At 40.4% G+C, this 19465-nt stretch overlaps 1 protein-coding gene and 1 long non-coding RNA gene across 3 annotated transcripts in view; one reads left to right on the top strand and one right to left on the bottom strand.

The window, feature by feature from the left end:
* LOC129732496 (golgin-84) overlaps positions 1-19465 on the top strand; it is a 95933-nt gene that overhangs the window by 29553 nt on the left and 46915 nt on the right. Inside the window, exon 5 of one of the 2 annotated variants that reach the window (XM_055693424.1) lies at positions 13932-14093. The exons of the other annotated variant lie outside the window; for it this stretch is intronic. Within the exon in view, the coding sequence (XP_055549399.1) occupies positions 13932-14027 (96 nt within the window). The 3' untranslated portion in view covers positions 14028-14093. Of the gene's footprint in view, positions 1-13931; positions 14094-19465 lie in introns of those variants that run through there. 2 annotated transcript variants of the gene reach the window in all.
* On the bottom strand, positions 13274-14112 carry LOC129732497 (uncharacterized). Its single transcript, XR_008729276.1, has 3 exons — positions 13894-14112; positions 13535-13642; positions 13274-13473 (listed from the first exon to the last, which is right to left on the bottom strand). It is a non-coding gene; the product is annotated as an uncharacterized LOC129732497 (long non-coding RNA).

Below are 19465 nucleotides of genomic sequence, written 5' to 3'. Positions count from 1 at the left end.
CGAACTATCAAATGGTTTGACAACTTTTAATGCTAAACTCAGATCTAAACGTGAGGTCATTTTGTAATTGTCGTCCGTCTCTTTCTCTATATTTTGCAGTTCGTCCTGTGTGAGGTCAGTATGTAGTTAGTTGAGACACTGCCTTGCTATCCCTTTCAAGGTCAGATATCTCGTGGTTAATTCCTGTTCGTATTTTGCCCCTTTAGATTTTTTCTATAAATTCTTCAGCTTCATTTAAAACGTTTTTTACATCTGTGATTTCCTTTTGGCGCGTTTGCGCAGTGTAGGTATTAATTTTTTTTAAATCAGTCAGGAGTTTGCTTAGAAAATCTCCTGACTTTAAAAATTGTCCATCTAACTTATGCTTTATAGGTTCATCTAACTGATGCTAGTATAATGTTTATTACTCACATGATTCATAGCTATACAATATTTTTCAATTTTTATTTTTGAATCTGCTACTCCATAATTGTTCCCTAAAAGAAGATATTGTTTCTTAACTTAGTGATTATCCCGGTTCCAGGTGAGAATAGTGTCGAGCTCATCTTTGTACCGTGCCAGCTCGTCCATAACTCTCTTAGGTTCGTGGTTCTCCACTGCAGCTCCGGCTGCCAGTTCAAACAAGGTGCTGATGATCCTAGCATAGTGTGAACAATTTCCGTTGTAACTGAACATTCATCTGTTCGTCGATATATGCCAGGATATTGTCGCAAAGTTCCAGCACTTGCACATTGGAGCCGTGTCGGCTTGCTTGGCTCTTTTTGTTTTTTTTTATATATATTTTGTCCGTTTTTGTCACTTTCCACTTACTGTTAATACATTCGCGACTTATCACTTATTGTTCATATCTGCGCAACAGTGTTATTCAAGCGCACCGCACGGTCAGCAACCCGTTCGGTTTGCTGTCGATGCAGTTTGGCCAGCAATTTTATCGCGATATAGCTTACCGCGACGGCCGCTAGCACGCAGGCTGCTACAGCGATTGCGGTTTCGTTTCGCTCGCTGCTATTCGTGTTAGTTACGGGCGCGATCATCGGCCGAAAATCAACCCATTTTAACTAATCGTGACCTTGTAAAGTTCTATTGGCTCACCATTTACAACCACTTTTCCGCTCGGTGCACTTTTCGCGTTAGGATTCTTCCGCTTGTTTAACTATACCTGTTTTTCTAGAGGTGTATATTTTTCTTTTTCTTTTGCCAACTATATCCTTATTATATTTCACAGCAATAATAGCTTTTCAAGCACATGATTTCCGCATGCCGGAGTGTCGCGCACCGTTTATGCTTATGTAGCATAAACAATCCGCGCCCCGGCGGACGACCCAATCAAGAGCGTCCACCACATTGCAATTGATTTTGTTGTAGTGGGTTTGGTCGAAATGTTGGTTAAAATGTTGGCTGTTGTGAAAATTTTGGGTACAGTTGTTGTTTTTGGGTGGTACGGGAGGAGTAGAGAGTGTAATTTCTACCTGAGGTGGAATTATTTTTTTCAAGACACATTAGCAAAGCCTCTTTCAGATTTTTGGGCGATTGTGCTCTGATAACATGCCCTAATATGTTCTACATGTTCGGTTAGAAAAACTTTTTGTCTAGCTTTCGTTCATTGAGATTCATCCAGTTTGTTCGTTAAGATTCATCCCGTTGATCAACTATGATAGGTAATGAGAAACTGTGCAATATAATTCTTCGGCGCTGCCGATTTGTTTCACTTTGAATAGTACTTGTTACTTTTTGATTGCCCGGTGTCACTCTCTTTTACAGGGTCGACAAAATGCGCTCAAGGAGACTTACCTTCCTATGTAGCTTCGGATCAGTCACGACCTAAAATCGAAATTTCGGCTCACGCAAAACCCAAGAAACTGATCATTTGGCAACCACAGCATTTATTGAATTTAAAAAGAAAACTTTTATGTTAAAGTCAAAGTTTAAGGGAGAATCTACGGAATTTATTTAGTTATTTTCTTAAAGCTCTACGACTCACTGCTGTCCGTTATTGCCGCCGCTTGAAGCTGACACTGTCGAGTTGCTCTCTCGTACCGTTATCTTGAAGAATCGCACCGGCGCGTCCGCCGGTTTCTGCTGCTGGTAGATACCCTCGTAGATACTCGCTGGTGATGTAGCTATGACCGGAGCGTGTTCGGCCAGCCTTGGCTCGAATATTTCGCCCTTCTCGGGACTTTCCCGATGCTAAGCCGTGTGTTGACGAACGGCCAGGAACTGAGACACTCGCGTACAGACCGTAGCGGGGTCAAATCGGGACCGGAGTAATATGGTCCGACACGGGTTCATGAGCCGTATGTTGACGAACGGCCAAGAACAGGGCACGCGCGTACCGCAGCGGGTGGTGGAATGTGCGGTATCTGAACTGGCCGATTTACTATGGCCCAATACGTCTTTAGCCGTATGTTGACGGACGGCTGATATCACTGGGACACTCGCGCACTGGGGACGAGGGTAGTCTGGCTGTTCACGTCGGGCAGTCACGCTTAATTTCACCGTACGGGATTTTTCGGGGTTAATCCGGGTTGGGCTGCGGAGCGGAATCCAATTAACTGCGGCGTAACTTCGAATCACTGCCTACGATCGTTCTTTTCTCGTACCGCGCGAAAGGCAATCGCTGCCGTTGTCTAAACTTGTCCCAGGAACTGATGCCGCGTGGCGGCTTCGCAGTCCTTTTATACACGCTTGAGGCCGCATGTCTGGTGTCACAGCTCGACTTATGTGTAGTCGGACCAATCGCAAGACAGCACGTCGATATTCTACCTCCTTGATGTAGGCTTCTCTCTCGAACGCAAAAGTGGCTGGTGTACGTCTCGACTGACGGCATTTCCGTACAGCCAGTAGAGTCTCCTCACATCTCTCTTTGCGTATACCAGTTCAACCCTACCTATAGGCTATAGCTCCTAATCGACGTACGGAGATGTAAATGGTCCCATTTGGTAGCACATAGGGTCTTTTTGCTACGCTGCCCATATTTTGAAATGAATTTTTTTTTTCAAAACTAACGTGGAAACCGATTACATCCCGCTACGCCGGGCCACACATGGTTGCCATTTTATTAATTCTGGTATACTGAAATTTTGTTTACTATTTATATAATGCAACAAAGGTTATTTTGCGTGAATATTTACATTTATCCACAGAGTCGATCTCTTGTTAGATCTTTTTTTTTCATTAGCAACCTCCGACCAAAACTTCAACTTTCCGATTGTAACTTTTCCAAAGGTTACATTGTCACCTCCCTCGGAAAAAAAATACACAGTTGCGTGTGTATTTTTTTCCTTATGTTAAGGTGTTGTTCAATACCCAGCCGTAATCTTCCCATTTATTGGGGACAGCTAGCTCGGACCTGGTCTTCTTCTCGATATTTGCCAAGTGCTTAGACCTTGTTATTTGCAGATTTTTGTTATTCAATTACTTTTAAAAACTGCCGTGTTATTACCAAAATGCTCTCGGTAACCCTCTGGTGTTCGCTACTCTTACTTACTATACCTAACTCCTAAACCGTGATTCCATTTTCTTTTACTGAAATCTCATTCACACTCTCACTCAGTGGGGCCCCCTTCGATCACACAACTTACACCCGTCTATCATTCGCTAACCTATCCAGTACTACCATCGAATTATTTACTCCTATCTATAATATATATTTTCTTGGCTCGAGACGATACTGTCATCGGCCGGTGATAAAGTCTATTTTGTCTCAACCTCATCATTATCAATCTTGAAATCGAGATGTTAGGCGATTTTCCGCCAATGAGTAGCTTACACTTTGACGTTAGTTTTGTCGCTGGAATAGGCAAACGTCAAAGTCCCATAGCCATGCACGCGGTATGGTAAGTATAATGAATTTATTGTAAAAGGTTTTGTATTTTCCTTTCGTTGCAGGATAATTTTGCATGATAATCGCTCTTATGAAGCAAACTGTAATCACCGATACCTCGGTTTTGCTGTTGTTCTCCTTTTCGGAGCCTAAAATCTCACCTAAACAGTGAAAACTGTACTCAGCCAACGGTCTGTGACAGTGAAAGCAGTGAACTACTCCACTACTATGCATGAGGACTGGGGTTATTATTACCCAGCTATTCCCCCAACAGCAACTATCGGAGTTAGGCTGTTAGCTTACCCAGCCTTAAGATTGGATGCGTGCCATACACCCATTGATTTTCCCGTGAGATCCTGGATTTCATAGGCTGATGAACCTATTTTTGCCTGAATACGTGCCGGCAGATACATCGGGGCATACTTAGCATTATGATTTCGGGCAGCATTTGACTGCTTCATGATCCGATAGTACACCATCTGTCCTACTTCGAAATTTGAAGCGTGTGCCCTATTGCGTAAATTGTATCGTTTCCTACTTTCTTCGTAGGCTTTTGCTAAATTATTTTGTACGGTTTCATATATATCCTCAAACAGTTCCTGCTGTGCCTGGATATTATTTCCCGGACGGTTTAAATAAGTTATAGGTTCCTCATGATCTGCGGCATTTAGAAAAATCTCGTGACCATGAGTGATAAAATAAGGTGTGAGTTTAGTAGCGGCATGAACAGACGAATTTAAAACTGTCTCAATTTCCGCTAGCTTTGAGTCCCAGAGCCTCTGGTCCGCTCTTACATATGTCCGGATGGCGGCATTAATCGTGCGATTAACCCGCTCAACCGGATTGGCTTGGCAGTGGTACTTCGCGTTTAACCAATGCCTTACCTTGAATCGGTCTAGGAGTGCTTTAAACTCTTTTGACAAGAAACAGGTTGCGTTGTCTGATATAATTACTTCCGGTGTTGAGTTTCTAAAAAACCATTGCTCCCGAATCACCGTACATAGTAAGCGACTGTCAATCCTTCGCATTGGGGTCAGCATTACCCATTTGCTGAATAGATCGACAATGACCAAAACGTATTGATGACCGGTTTTGTTCTTGGAAGCGGCCCGATGAAGTCAACGGCTATGATTTGCCAAGGGTGGCGAGTGATTCGCTGCTCCCCCATTAAAGGAACCGCAGGACCGGTTGCCCCCTTGACTTCTTTGCAAGTCGTGCATTTCTTCACATAAGCACGAACTTCAGCAGATAGTTTGGGCCAATAATATCGCAGTTTTATTCGATCCACGGTTTTCTCTACACCGAGGTGCATGGCCTCATCGTGGTTTTTTTTAATTATGGATTCTCTGTCCTCAGGGGGAGGGACTGTTTTCCACTCATACCGGTAATCGTACGGTAGGTTGGGGCTGGACACAAACTTCCACAGTGTACCGTCCTTAACGGTAAAGTCAACAAAATCGTCAGGGTTTTCAAGCACTTTACTCAGGGTTTCTTGATACCAGTGAGATGATTGTGCCGATGCCACCAGGGCACTACGAGAGAGCGCGTCTGCCACCACATTTTCTTTTCCCTTCCGGTGAGTGATAGTCATGTTATATTGCTGCAGTGTTAAACACCATCTGCTGCAACGCGAAGCTGTTTTCCACTTAGTGGTCATAATATGGGATAACGCTGATGAGTCAGTCACCAGCGTGAAATGGGCGCCTTCGACATAGCCTCTGAAGGCTTCTATTGCCATCAGTGCGGCTAATGTCTCTTTTTCACACGCGTGGTAATTACGCTGAGGTGTGGTCAATTTGTGAGAGAAATAGGCTATAACCCTTTCAGAGCCGCTTTGGTTCTGAGTAAGGACCGCGGCCACTGCAATGTCGCTGGCATCGGTCTGTATACAAAACTCCAGCTCGAAATTGGGGCTAACTAGAATGGGGGCTGTGACTAACTTTTCTTTTATATGTTGGAAGGAATTCGTCCAGGGTGAGGTAAAAGGTAAGCGTCTTTTACTGTTCGTTGGTTTATGTTTCGTGCATCGAGACAGAGTCGCACTTTTCCAGACGGTTTTGTAACCGCCACCACGTTTGACGACCAGTCTGACTGGCATCGTTCGATTATGCCGAGCTGTAGCATCCGATCCAATTCTTCCGCTACTTTTTGTTGTATTTTGGGGGAAAGGGTATAATTATACTGCCTTGGAGCAGGTTTATTTACCCACTCGTCACCAATTTTGATCTGGTGTTCTATTAAAGGGGTTGTCGATAGAGTTTCCGCGGTGGCAATTTTAAATTGCCTTTTGATTTCTTCCAACAGTTGTTGTTAACGGGTTGATAAGATTTTTCTAACTGGTTCCTGGTCCTCTGTTTGTTCTTCCACTAGGGCGCACTCTAAGATAGAAGGCGTTATATGGAAGCGGTCCCAGAAACCCATCCCTAAAATACACTATTGCTAAATCCTCCACTACTAAGGTTGAGATAATCCGAGTTGTATTTTTCAACGCGAAAGGAATAAATAGCCTTCCTAATATATTTAGTTTACTTTCGCTAGCGGTGCGGACTTCTATCGTGGGTTCGTAAGGGTGCAGTTTGGGTTTATTTAATCGTTCGTAAATATGGCGGTTGATTAAAGTTAGATTGCTATCCGAGTCGAGTAACCCTGTAACCGGTAAATTATACAATTTGACTCGAGACTCGAGTATAGGGTCGATTGTCATGTGGTTAAGGTTCCATTATAATGCATATTTCGATATGGGTTTTCTCATAAAGGGTCTCGGAAGCAACCTCCCAATAATCCACCAGAACATTTTCGTTCCCGGTGCTTATGCGATTGGGGTAGACGACCGGCGACTTTCGGCCGTCAGCGATCCGTTTTTTTGCAAAACGAACAGTTTTGAGTATCGAAACCTCTAAATACACATATTCGACAAATCAGTCCTCGTACCGATCGACATTGTTCGAGGGTATGACCGGTCAAACGACAGTAAAGGCATTGAGTTATATCCGGTGGCCTGTGGGACGCCACTATCTCGTGAAGTGTGCGGATCTGTCGAGAGGGCCCCTCTTTGGGGTCGTCCTGCGGGGGTTTCGGCTTGGTGGTAAGTGAGGGGTTTTTATTATTCGGTGTGGGGTGGCCGGCTGCTTTATCGAAGGCTTTTTTAGCTGGCTGTGATTTCCCGGCATCCCATTTTGGCTTACTCGGTGTATTATTATTTTCACCTTCTCGTTTGTTCGGTTCATTTATCGACAAAACATTAGTCTGTTTTTCCGAACCAAAAAACTTGTTGTAAATCGAAAAATTAGAGGCATCGATTTGCCGACCGGCATCAACTAATTGTTCCAGACTTTCTACTGGTTTCCAAAGTAAACATTTCTTATAATCTGCTCCATGTTACGTTTTAATATATCAAGCTTTTCCGCGTCACTCATTTGATACGTCATCGATCGGAAACGTTTTTCTAAATCGTAGTAGTAATCTTGAAAAGTCTAATTTTTCTACTGACGACGTTCCTGGACTCTTGATCGAACCAGTGAGTCGAGCTCGGGATGAACGAATGCTTTTCTCAATTCTTGTACTAGGTGACTCCAATCACGCAACAACCCTCGAGAACTCATCGACATGAACCAATTGAGTGCCGTCCCAGTGAACAGATGAAACGCCGAATCAAAAGCTCCAATTCCGACACCCGTTCGGCCAGTGAGAGTTGCTACACAAGCACCAGAAATTCATTAAGAGTACTCCCTTGGTCAGTTCCAGCATATTTTTCTAATTTCCATTGAGATACCGGCAAGGATTTATGGACCCTCGGAGGTGGAAAGGTAGTATATGGCGTAGGAATGGCCACACTCGGTAAAGCCCATTGGAATATAAGGATATCCCGTCTGAGGATTTGTGAGCCCAGCTGTTGCTGCTGGTGGGGCCTCTCCAAGTAAATGGGGATACGGGTTAAGCAGTTGTGGCGGGAAGATCGTAGTTGAAGAAGAGGTATTTTGTCCCGGAAACCATGGATTGTATCCGTAAGCCGAAGTAAAACAGTGTGTATTGGACGCGGGCCACGTCAAGCAGTTAGGCGCTGTCACTATCGTGGCACCTCCAGCACTATAAGCTGGGTGGGCCGGTGCAGTGTGGCGTACATTATTCCGATACCTTTCATCGTAAGCAGGCCCTGTAACCCGACTTTGATGGACGGTGGTCGCCAGTCGGGGCGCCGTGTTCGCATTTACAACTGTTGTGTGGGAATAGCAAGAAATTGAACTAGGTATAGAGGTTATTATATTTGTGATCTGCCCGGTTGCAGACCTTTCGGGGTTTTGATTTCCCTCTTTGAATTTACGAAGCGCATATAATTCATTTTCGAGAGCTAACATTCCATTGCGCAGTTTTGTTCTTGAGTCAAACGCTGTTCCGTCATAGAACCCTAATCTCCGCAGACATTCCACTAAATCCCTCTCACTTGAATCAGGTATTTCTTCAGGGTCTTCCTCATCTAACCCCAAACTAGGCTCGGCACTATCTAATAGCTGGTCATTCGACGGTTGAGTTGTTGGGGGAAGGCCAAGTGCTGATTTTTTTTATAGTAGTAAGTATTTAACAGCTCAATCACCCTGTCGAGCAGGCCTTTAGTAACCGTTTGCTGAGTTTCTTCTAAACGATCTAGCAACCTATACATCCTCATTCCCAGATGTAATAAAATCGAACGGCCACGTGGTGAGGGCTGCGTCGAGCTACTCAAACTCTCGTGTACCTTTTGTAGTTTATCTGCACACAACTCGAAGTCTAACAAAGGATCAAAATCATAGACTATTTCAAATGGCATATTCTGTTCTTTCTCATGCTTTAAAGCCTCTCTCAAACTTCCCCGTTTCCTAACCATTGCTACTTCTCCTTCAAATCTTATTCCCCTCAGATTCAGTTCGTAATCTAACTCGTCTTCGTACAGAAAATCTACCCGTAAATCTTCGAAGCACCCTTGTAGGTCTTCTACGTTCTTAATCGTTTGGTTGAAATCACTTTCCATTGTAATTATATTTGTCTGGAATCACGCGTGCAAACCTACCAGTTTCGTCTGATTAATCGACAGCACTTTTTTTTTACAATAGCCTTCTTCTATAGAGGCACCAACCGCGTGTTTCTAATACCACACCAAAATCTAAGCACTCAACTGTATATCGTATCTTATTTTTAATCGTCAAACGAACTTTGCTGTTGAGCCAATAATGCGAAAAATTATTGTTGGAATTGGACAAATCACGATAACTACGGAGGATCGTGAGTCTCCCTTAAGCACAATAAAAATGTGTGGTGAAGCCACACATTTTATTATATATCTTTACGAGGATCGCCAATTGTTACTTTTTGATTGCCCGGCGTCACTCTCTTTTACAGGGTCGGCAAAATGCGCTCAAGGAAACTTACCTTCCTATGTAGCTTCAGATCAGTCACAACCTAAAATCGAAATTTCGGCTCACGCAAAACCCAAGAAACTGATCATTTGGCAACCACAGCATTTATTGAATTTAAAAGGAAAACTTTTATGTTAAAGTCAAAGTTTAAGGGAAAATCTACGGAATTTATTTAGTTATTTTCTTAAAGCTTTACGACTCACTGCTGTCCGTTATTGCCGCCGCTTGAAGCTGACACTGTCGAGTTGCTCTCTCGTACCGTTGTCTTGAAGAATCGCACCGGCGCGTCCGCCGGTTTCTGCTGCTGGTAGATACCCTCGTAGATACTCGCTGGTGATGTAGCTATGACCGGAGCGTGTTCGGCCAGCCTTGGCTCGAATATTTCGCCCTTCTCGGGACTTTCCCGATGCTAAGCCGTGTGTTGACGAACGGCCAGGAACTGGGACACTCGCGTACAGACCGTAGCGGGGTCAAATCGGGACCGGAGTAATATGGTCCGACACGGGTTCATGAGCCGTATGTTGACGAACGGCCAAGAACAGGGCACTCGCGTACTGACCGCAGCGGGTGGTGGAATGTGCGGTATCTGAACTGGCCGATTTACTATGGCCCAATACGTCTTTAGCCGTATGTTGACGGACGGCTGATATCACTGGGTCACTGAGCTTAATTTCACCGTACGGGATTTTTCGGGGTTAATCCGGGTTGGGCTGCGGAGCGGAATCCAATTAACTGCGGCGTAACTTCGAAACACTACCTACGATCTTTCTTTTCTCGTACCGCGCGAAAGGCAATCGCTGCCGTTGTCTAAACTTGTCCCAGGAACTGATGCCGCGTGGCGGCTTCGCAGTCCTTTTATACACGCTTGAGGCCGCATGTCTGGTGTCACAGCTCGACTAATGTGTAGTCGGACCAATCGCAAGACAGCACGTCGATATTCTCCCTCCTTGATGTAGGCTTCTCTCTCGAACGCAAAAGTGGCTGGTGTACGTCTCGACTGACGGCATTTCCGTACAGCCAGTAGAGTCCCCTCACATCTCTCTTTGCGTATACCAGTTCAACCCAAGGGGTTTCCAACAAGCGTTTTACTGACAAGTAACTAGTGATTACTCTCAATTTATCAGATAATCAAGTAATCATATGTAATCCAAAGTAATCTGGAGTAATCATGGATAATCAATAATAATTAACAGTAATTCGTCTCTAATTATACTCAAATTATAATCAATGATTTAAGTTCAACGTTTTTTTCATTGAGAAATAATTATTTTTATTCTTCTCATTCACGTTTCCATTTCTGATACTATATTCTCCTCAATGTCACGCGTCATGCAAATCGTTTCTTTATCCAGTTTCAGTTGTTTTAGTTTCGATTTTGAAGGACGATTGATGTGACCCTCGTAACATTCAATACGCAACGGTTGCATTTGATTCAGGCTTACCAAAATTGCATTCGAGTCAACTTTAAACCAACTGGAGATCACTACTAGTTCTTTTTGGTTTTCTGGTGCTTCGATAGGAGCTGTTTCAAATCGAAATGGTTTGTAACGCTGTCTCGAAACGTTGTACTGAAAGCACAAAACTTGACCAACGATTACTTGTGCACTCAATCTGAAAAAGCACCAATCTCCGATAGTGATTGTGTTGTAAATTCCCAGTCCTCTGTGAACATCTGTTAGTTCGTTATTGGTTCTTATGTTTCGTCTCAATCGATCCGGGCTGCTTCTCAAACATCCATAACAAAGTCGATATTTTTACCACTGCAATTTGTCCATTTAACTTTTTTATTTTGACAAACTTTTCTTTGTTCCTTAAAATCTCAGGAAACCGACAAATCAATTCAATCAAAACACATAAAAATAGTAATCTTACCATATTGATCAGAATAATCTTTTAAATCTATATCGTAATCAAGATTTTTGAAAAGGTCGTTGATATCAATTATTTCCTCAAAGCGTTCTGCACCATCCCTATTAGAGTCAGCAGTGTCCTCTTCATTACATCTTTCGAGTTCCTTTTCCTGATCACCTATCTGATCAGAATTTTCTTCTTCTGTTAGTATTACGGGTTGAATATTACACGTGGCGGGAAGATCACATTGAATTCCGATTGAATTCAAATCTGTCATTGCATCAAATTTTGCTGATTCAATTACATCTATTATATCTATATCTGCAGGCATTTCCGATGGCACGTAACACATTTTGGTTTTCTGACATTTTTCAAAAGGTAGCATTGATTCAGATTGAAGTAGAAAATCTACCCTTTTGGCGCGCTGCAACGCCTGCATAACTGAAAAATTGACAATAGTCGAAAACGAAGAACTCATTGATCTTAGTTTTCTGAAGAATGACTCATTCCACTGGCTATTGAAAAAAGTAGGTAGAAACACATGTGGGCACTCGTTTCGACGACAGTAATTAATAATTTTTATCAACTCATGCGCGTTCAATTCAATGCAGAATAATGAATTCAGTGTCACAAAATTATCCTCAACAGATAATTTGTTTTGAATCAACCAGCTGTGCCAAAACCTTAAAAAAAACTGCATACCATATTCGAAAAACTCTCTCCAAAACTTTTAGATTGTTATCTATGAAGGAAGAAACAACATATCTCAAAAGTTTCAAAAATAATACAGTACTGTCACTTTGCGCAACATGCATTTTCAAAGCATCGGTGACTCGTTCATCGATCATTTTTTCAACAATTTTGAAGTTCATCCGATCTGCCGTGGTAATTTCACCTATTGACAATCCATGTTCTGATATAGGACGATTTTGCACAAGAATGCACAAATGGCCAACTATGGCAATATAATTTCCTGTAAAATAAATTATGTTAAGGAACGATAAACATCCAAGTTTCTCACAAATACCAATTCGATGGGCTTTTCCAATATGCAGAAATCGGTTTTTCAACTTTCCCCCAATATGAACAGTATCCTGCACACAAAACGGAGGTCCTGTTTGTTTACTTTTAAAAAATGATGTGTAATCATTAGGAATTCCATCATCCGTCGCAGATCCCAAACCGGAAAGTATTTTCATACCGCGATAAAACATTGATGCACCATCAGATGAACAACCAAGGTTAATAATACCATGCTTAGCTAATTCGGCAGTAATATACCGTACGCAAGTTACATATGCTTCTGCTTTCATTGATTTTCCGACGCCGTAGGCTGTTAGACAAAATGAAGCTGAGTTTAATGACAGACCCGTACACATTATGACATTAAGGTCAGTAGCTGGCTGCTGTTCCAATGACTGTTCTTTGACATCTTTTGCAGAAAAAACTTGAGATTTGGTCAATATTGGCAGTTCCGTTGCTATATGTTCTTTATATATATTTCCAATGATTCTTCTCGCTTTGGAATCGTATTCTACTTTACTTGTAATAGCCATTGCATCTTCAGAAATCCATACAAATCTGGATAGATTGAAGTTTTCGATATAAGTCACTAGCTCTTTGATTCTTATATGACTCTCTGATATGTTATCCAATTGACTGGAATAAAACGAATACAACGTAGATGTTTTTGGTAATGGAAGAAGTTTCATGAATTGAATGTATTTTGCGCGACCTTCAGTAATATATGTGCACATCGCGTATCTCTTTATATAATCTGAATATTTGTTTTTCTTGCCATCCTTAATTTTTTATGAATTTCAACTAGCTTATCGAAAAAATCGTTACCAGGACTGTCACCATGTTGCGTTATACCTTTCTGTAAAATATTGTTTGAAATTTTCATGGATGGTCTTCTTGACTGAAGAGATTCGAATCTTCGAATTTTTACAATATTTTGTTATTTCGGTTTGCTTCATATCAACTAAAGAATTTATTTTGCGTAAGCGCTCTTTATATCTATTTTTTGGTTTTCTTGATTCTAATATTGATACAGTACTTGCTTTATTGCTCTCAGCAGCGTTCATCGCCGATACTTGAAGGTTTATTTGACCTACGAAACACAAGACTAAGTGAACAAAACTTTTATTGCAAAAATAAAACAGAAAATAGTTTGACAATTTGATCATATTTTATGTTTAATAGAGCTTCTATCAAATAACACAACACTGTTATTCATTATATATGTAATATTCATCGACTAATTTTACAAAATTTATGTACCTTCGAAGTCTGCATTACTTTTTTCTGGGGATATTGATGAATGCAAAACAGACTCTTCATCTGAACTATTGTCGTATTGCTCATCTAGACACTCCAAAGTACCGTCAAAATTTGCATCCAAAGAACCTGTGAATATAATATATACAAAATAATTATTGATTCAACCCTTATAATGTTAAAAAACCACCATTGGAATGCTCCGGAAAAGATGTTTTATATCCAAACTCTGACACTATTTCAAACTCTTCAGTAGTCAAACTGGTTGGTTCTAATCCAAGCTCTGGAGATGGGCCAACTGTTGGAACATATAGTTAAAATAAATTAGCTTTCACTTCAGCAATAAGGATGCTTGAATACAAAGTATCGGTGTTTCTGTCGAATTAATGTAGTGTTCTAGGATACAACAGCAAAATTTAATTTGTACTGACTCGATCGAATTAGATTTGATCGAAAATACGATACTCCGTATTCAAGAAAAAAAAAACTATAGTTGTCTAAGTAAATATAGCAACTGAAACTGCAAAGCACACGCTGCTAAAAATGTACCTTTTATCAAGGACTTTGACTTTTTTGATGTTTTACAGGCAGACCCAAGCTACCCGGAGGAGAAATGCAACAACTGTTTCAGCCGTGGTTGTTTAGTATTTTTGCTGATTGAAACCTTGGGTAGTGGTATGTGAACAGTGTTGTAATGTTTTATGAAATTCGCAGTTGTAACTTGGAAAGTTTCCCCAGTAGTGTAACTGTAAAATAACTTTACAACCTTTTCTGGTTGACAAAATGGACATATTGCACCAAATTTTCGCAGTCCCACTACAGGTATATCTTTTATAATAAAATCTGTTTCGACTATTGAAAAATGCTCCTTCAATCCACTCGTTCGTACAAATTGAGTCAGCCGCTGCTTAAAACGCAAAACAATTTTTTCCACAAGAGTATCACACATTGGATGAATATTTCCTGATTTTTTTGTATGGGTTCCGTAATTTGTATGGGGAAATGTTGGCTTTTGCAATTTTTTAATTAAAGTGCACCAGTCGTTATTTTGCACAAATACTCGATATCCATTTATGGCAGCTCGGTGCCCCGGAAGTAGGTTGAAATTTTTCTCGAGATCAGCAAGATCGGTGTCCGTAATCGATCGAAGTGCTATGTAACTATCATAGCCAGTGTTAGTAAGAAACATCCGCACAGCCTCCGGTACAGGTCCTTGAATTTCTAAAACATCCCATATAAAATTAGCGCTATTGGTTGTCATCGAACCGTGCTGTTTATCCTGGTTCATTTTACTGCGCGAAAATAAAAATTGGTCACCATACATTCAAAGTCACAAATAAATTATTAATCACCGTATATATCCAACTAGAAAGAAACTAATTAAATTTCTAGTATAACCATCAACGTTTCAAAAACAATAACAACGAATAATATTTATGAAAAAACCTATCTATGAAAAAAAACGGTCCACAATCCACGTTGTATGCATTTTAACGTTCTCAAACAAGCTAACACTACAAGTTACTGAAGAGCGACGAACACTTTTTTCCCTATATGACTTCATGCTGAGTAAAGAGTTGCGTCATTATAAGTATTACACACAACGTGAATGAGCATTCAAGTTCGGGCTACTCTTGCTTTTGACAATCCTTATGAGAATTTGCGTAGGTGCGAACAGTCGTGAAAATCTCTTTCACCTTCGTTTGCGTGAAGTGCATCTTTGTGAGGTCAATATTATGTATGTAATCAGGTGCGGAGATCATGTCCCCACAAAATTATCGAGGTACAAAAACTGGAAAATACTTTAGAACGCCAAAACAACCAAATAATCAATGATAACCCTGTGTAACTGGCGGTAATCAGAGCTAACATTTTGGTAATCAGAGTAATCTTAGTAACAAGTCTCCAACAAAACTAATCAAGATAACTGTGAAATAATCATTGTAATTTTACAGTAACAAGTTTTACAGTGATCAGTAATCGATGCTATTGGAAACCCCTTGGTTCAACCCTACCTAGCTCCTAATCGACGTACGGAGATGTAAATGGTCCCATTTGGTAGCACATCGGGTCTTTTTGCTACGCTGCCCATATTTTGAAATGACATTTTTTTTCAAAACTGACGTGGAAACCGATTACTTCCCGCTACGCCAGGCCACACATGGTTGCCATTTTATTAATTCTGGTATACTGAAATTTTGTTTACTATTTATATAATGCAACAAAGGTTATTTTGCGTGAATATTTACATTTATCCACAGAGTCGATCTCTAGTTAGATCTTTTTTTTATTAGCAACCTCCGACCAAAACTTCAACTTTCCGATTGTAACTTTTCCAAAGGTTACATACTTTTGTTAGAGAGGCTTCGTCTCTCTTATCACTGAAATGGGTTACTAGTCTGGTTTTAAGATCGTCCCACTTTGCTTCTGTGTCGCACAGTTCTAAGACTCAGTTGGCATCGTCGGCAATTTTTGATCTAATCGCCTGTATGCATAGATGGACCTGTGAATGGTGTACGCAGGAGTGCCTTGAACCCGTCTAAATAGAGGCATGCTATTGTCGATAGCCTTTATAAAATTGTTTAACTTAACTGTATCGCCCGAAAAACCCTGAGAATTTGGAGTGTCTACATAGATTTTAAAATAGTTTCTACGCACGACGTAGGATTTTCATGCGCGACTCTGTCGAGCCGTTGCTCAAACTGGAATGATTTATTTTTTGATTCGAAATGGTCAATCGCAAAGGTCGTTAACGCGCATTCTGTTAACTCGAAAGTCTTGGTGCTATTGCATCGGTAAGCGGCGCGAACAGAATGTTGTTGGTTTTATGGAAAAATCGGTTCTACCTAGCCCTCCCTTAAGAATTGTTCGTCCCGAGCAATTTCTCAACTTTTGAAATTGTCGATATTTGAAAATGCCGAAAACGATCCATGCGATCAATGAGAATAATGACTGTGCTGAGCGATGCAAATCCAAGTTGGTATTTGAAGTCCATGAGTTCTAAGTTTTGTCTATTTTTCAGGTGAAGTTCATGCAACTTTGAAAGGTTGACATGCCGTTCTATATGCAACGTTTTGATCTCGGTTAGTTGCATTGGTAGTATTGATGGGTGGTCAAACCTGAATTCATAGTTTTCGTAAAGTTCATTATTCACATACAAAGAGCAGTTATGAAATGTGGCCAGATGAATTTCTGGTCATCCATAAATGACGTAGCTTTTTAAGGTTTTTTTTTGACTCCCCCCTCCCCCATCGTAGCATTTCGTCACAAAGTCAAGACCCCCTCTAAATAATTACGTAGCTTTATAGCACCCCCCTCCCTCTCGTGATATATTTTTGCCTGCTTTTATTATCAAAAACACATGAATGCACAAGAAAAAACTAGAAAATAATAAAAATAACCCTAAACAGACAAAACAATGATAAAATAGAACAATTAGAAAAAAAAAACACTTCATTAGTTTCATTTTTGCTACGTAGCTTGGTTTGACCCCCTACCCTCCCCTTCGTCACATTTTGTCACAAAACTGCAAACCCCCTCCTCCCCCCTAAAATGCTACGTCATTTATGAATGTTCCCTAAAGGACATTGTCCTTGATGGTTTCTCAGCAGTGGGACTTCGCAAAGATTATCGTTGATTTTAATTAATTGCCTCCTCTCGTAATTGTGATTCGATTATTTTCTTGGCATTGGGACTTGATGGCTAGAATGGTTTTCGGATTCATGAATACTGTTCCATATCTCAACTTGACTGAATGACTGGTAAGGTTTCGATGATGACTTTCTCGTAGGTGGTTGGGTAAAATCTGGGTATGTTAACACATACGATGATTGATGTTTCTCTGTAGATCGTGGTGGTTGTTGGAAAGTTGCTCGCATCGTCTAGGTGCTGAATTTTTTTTCCCTGATCATTAAATTCTTGAATTGTGGTGTCTATTTCTTTGGTGATAATATTGATTTTTGACAGAACAATTGCGTATTCGATTGATTTTAATTTTTCGAGAAATAAATCTAATTGAAAAGCTACTGACAGTCATAACCGGAAATAATTCTACCTCCCCCTTTTTGAGAATCAACGCTCCTGCGTTGTTTGTAATATCGTTGATTTGGATGGATGTTGGATATGTGGAGGATATTAAAAAGAAGTTCATTTTCGTCGTCTCGTCGCCTAGAAGATAAAGGAAATATGGTTGAATGATTTCGGTAAAATAATATAATTTTTTGTTTTTTTTTTTTGAAATATGATTCACGCTTGAAGGCGTGTGTTTTTTGCTTGAGCTGATGACACATAGTATCAACCATCTCGATCATTGTGTTCACTCTTTCCTTTGGGACTTCCACGAAGAGCGGCTACTGTGGCCAAGTCGACCAAGTTCTCGATCACGGTGTTCCATGCTATCACCTCTTCCTTAGAGTATTCGTAATTATTTTGCTGGAATGTGTCTCTCAGTTTGTATAGTGTTGTGCAGCATACACTGAAAAGTGTTTGCTTTCTAGTCATCTAAAAGAAAAGAATGTTATTGCATTCGTTGGATATTGTCTTTATGTATTTTTCTGCCATGGCTGTCAATGATGACTCTGCCTTGATCATCCGCGATGGTAATCGGAGAGAATTCGGGCTGAGTTTCTCGTTTAATTTCTTGCACTCTTTTGAAGGCTGCTTGCTCTCCTGGGAGATCTGGTGCGTAATCCTTTTTTTCATTGTGATACTCTAAGTTCTTATTCTGTGATTGTCCCTGAACCAATCATCATCAATCATTGTATCTACATTGAGAAGGTCTTACCTTATTGTCTTTTAATCCGTAGAAAGCCTCCCTAGGTTTAAATTTAATTGCTGAATGAATACTATTGTTGTATTGGGTGCACGAAATACGCCAAATTTCCTGCGCCCCTAAGGTTGAAATTGTGGGTTTTATGCACCTGTAAATTTCACTAATCGTGGAGTGAAATCTTTCCACTAGCCCCTTCGCTTCGCTATGATTTGGGGAAGTGAAAAATATTTGAGCTCGGAGATCATGTATGAGACCACGTACCTCGATTGATCTAAATGCAGGCTCGTTATCGCAAACTATTAAACGAGGAGTTTCAAATGTTTTCAAAAATTTAATTATTCCTTATCTTATGTCTACGATATTGCTGGATTTGAAGTGAATCAGTGTTCCATATCTAGAAAATTTATCAATCGCTGACAAAAAATAATGTTTTTCAGCGATGAATATGTCCATGTGCACTATGTCTAGAGGACTTTCTGGGTTATTAGTGCGCCCTAGTGCAATTTTATAGAGATGTCTGTCATATTTATTCTTGTGACATACTTCGCATAGCTTAATATACTCTCGTACTTTAGCTTTTATTCGTTGAAAATAAAAACGTTGAATCAACAGATTGATGAGCAGAATCATGCCAAATGATTTGGAAATACGCGAAAATTTAATCGACCATTTTTGATTTGAATGAAACTTTGTACACGTATTTGGCTTAGCAAACTGAGCATTTTTCACAGATGGAGAGATTTTTTACACCCATGAGTTCTATTCTAAAAGGGCGTATGCCTTTTGGCATAGGTTTTATTCGAAACATTGTACCCCAGAAACCCCAGGAATCACTTCAGAAAAAGTTATTTGATATTTTTCGATTTTTAGAAACTTTAAGGATGTCTTTGTATAAAACTACCTGTATGTGGTCGATTTTCAAGAGATAGAACCAAAGTGTCTTCAGCAAATCTTGCTGAACACTTCTTTTTGATTTGATAAGTACATAAAGAAATAAAATTTTTATCTCACTTTTAGGTGAATTAATCAAAAATATATTTACATCAAAAGATGCCCTTTAAGATCTACAAAAACTTTGTCGAATACACTGTAGCATTTAAATGGCATTTTTATACTCAAAAGGCTGACGATCACGTTTTTCGCGTTTTAAACCACTGTGCATTCTATTACTCCTTGTTCATATTCTTCATATGATACCCAACTAAATGAAACTTTTGATGAATTTGCATTACTTTTCTGATTAGCCCAATTATACAATTCTTTTGCGCTTGTAATGGGATGTTCATGTTCTTTAGCTAAATTTGCATTTCTTGCCATTCCTTCAATGTGCCACTAATTGCATCGCATGGG

The sequence above is a fragment of the Wyeomyia smithii genome, chromosome 3 (assembly GCF_029784165.1).
Source record: "Wyeomyia smithii strain HCP4-BCI-WySm-NY-G18 chromosome 3, ASM2978416v1, whole genome shotgun sequence".
Taxonomy (NCBI): Eukaryota; Metazoa; Arthropoda; class Insecta; order Diptera; family Culicidae; genus Wyeomyia; species Wyeomyia smithii.
This window is presented reverse-complemented; position numbering and strand designations above follow the sequence as displayed.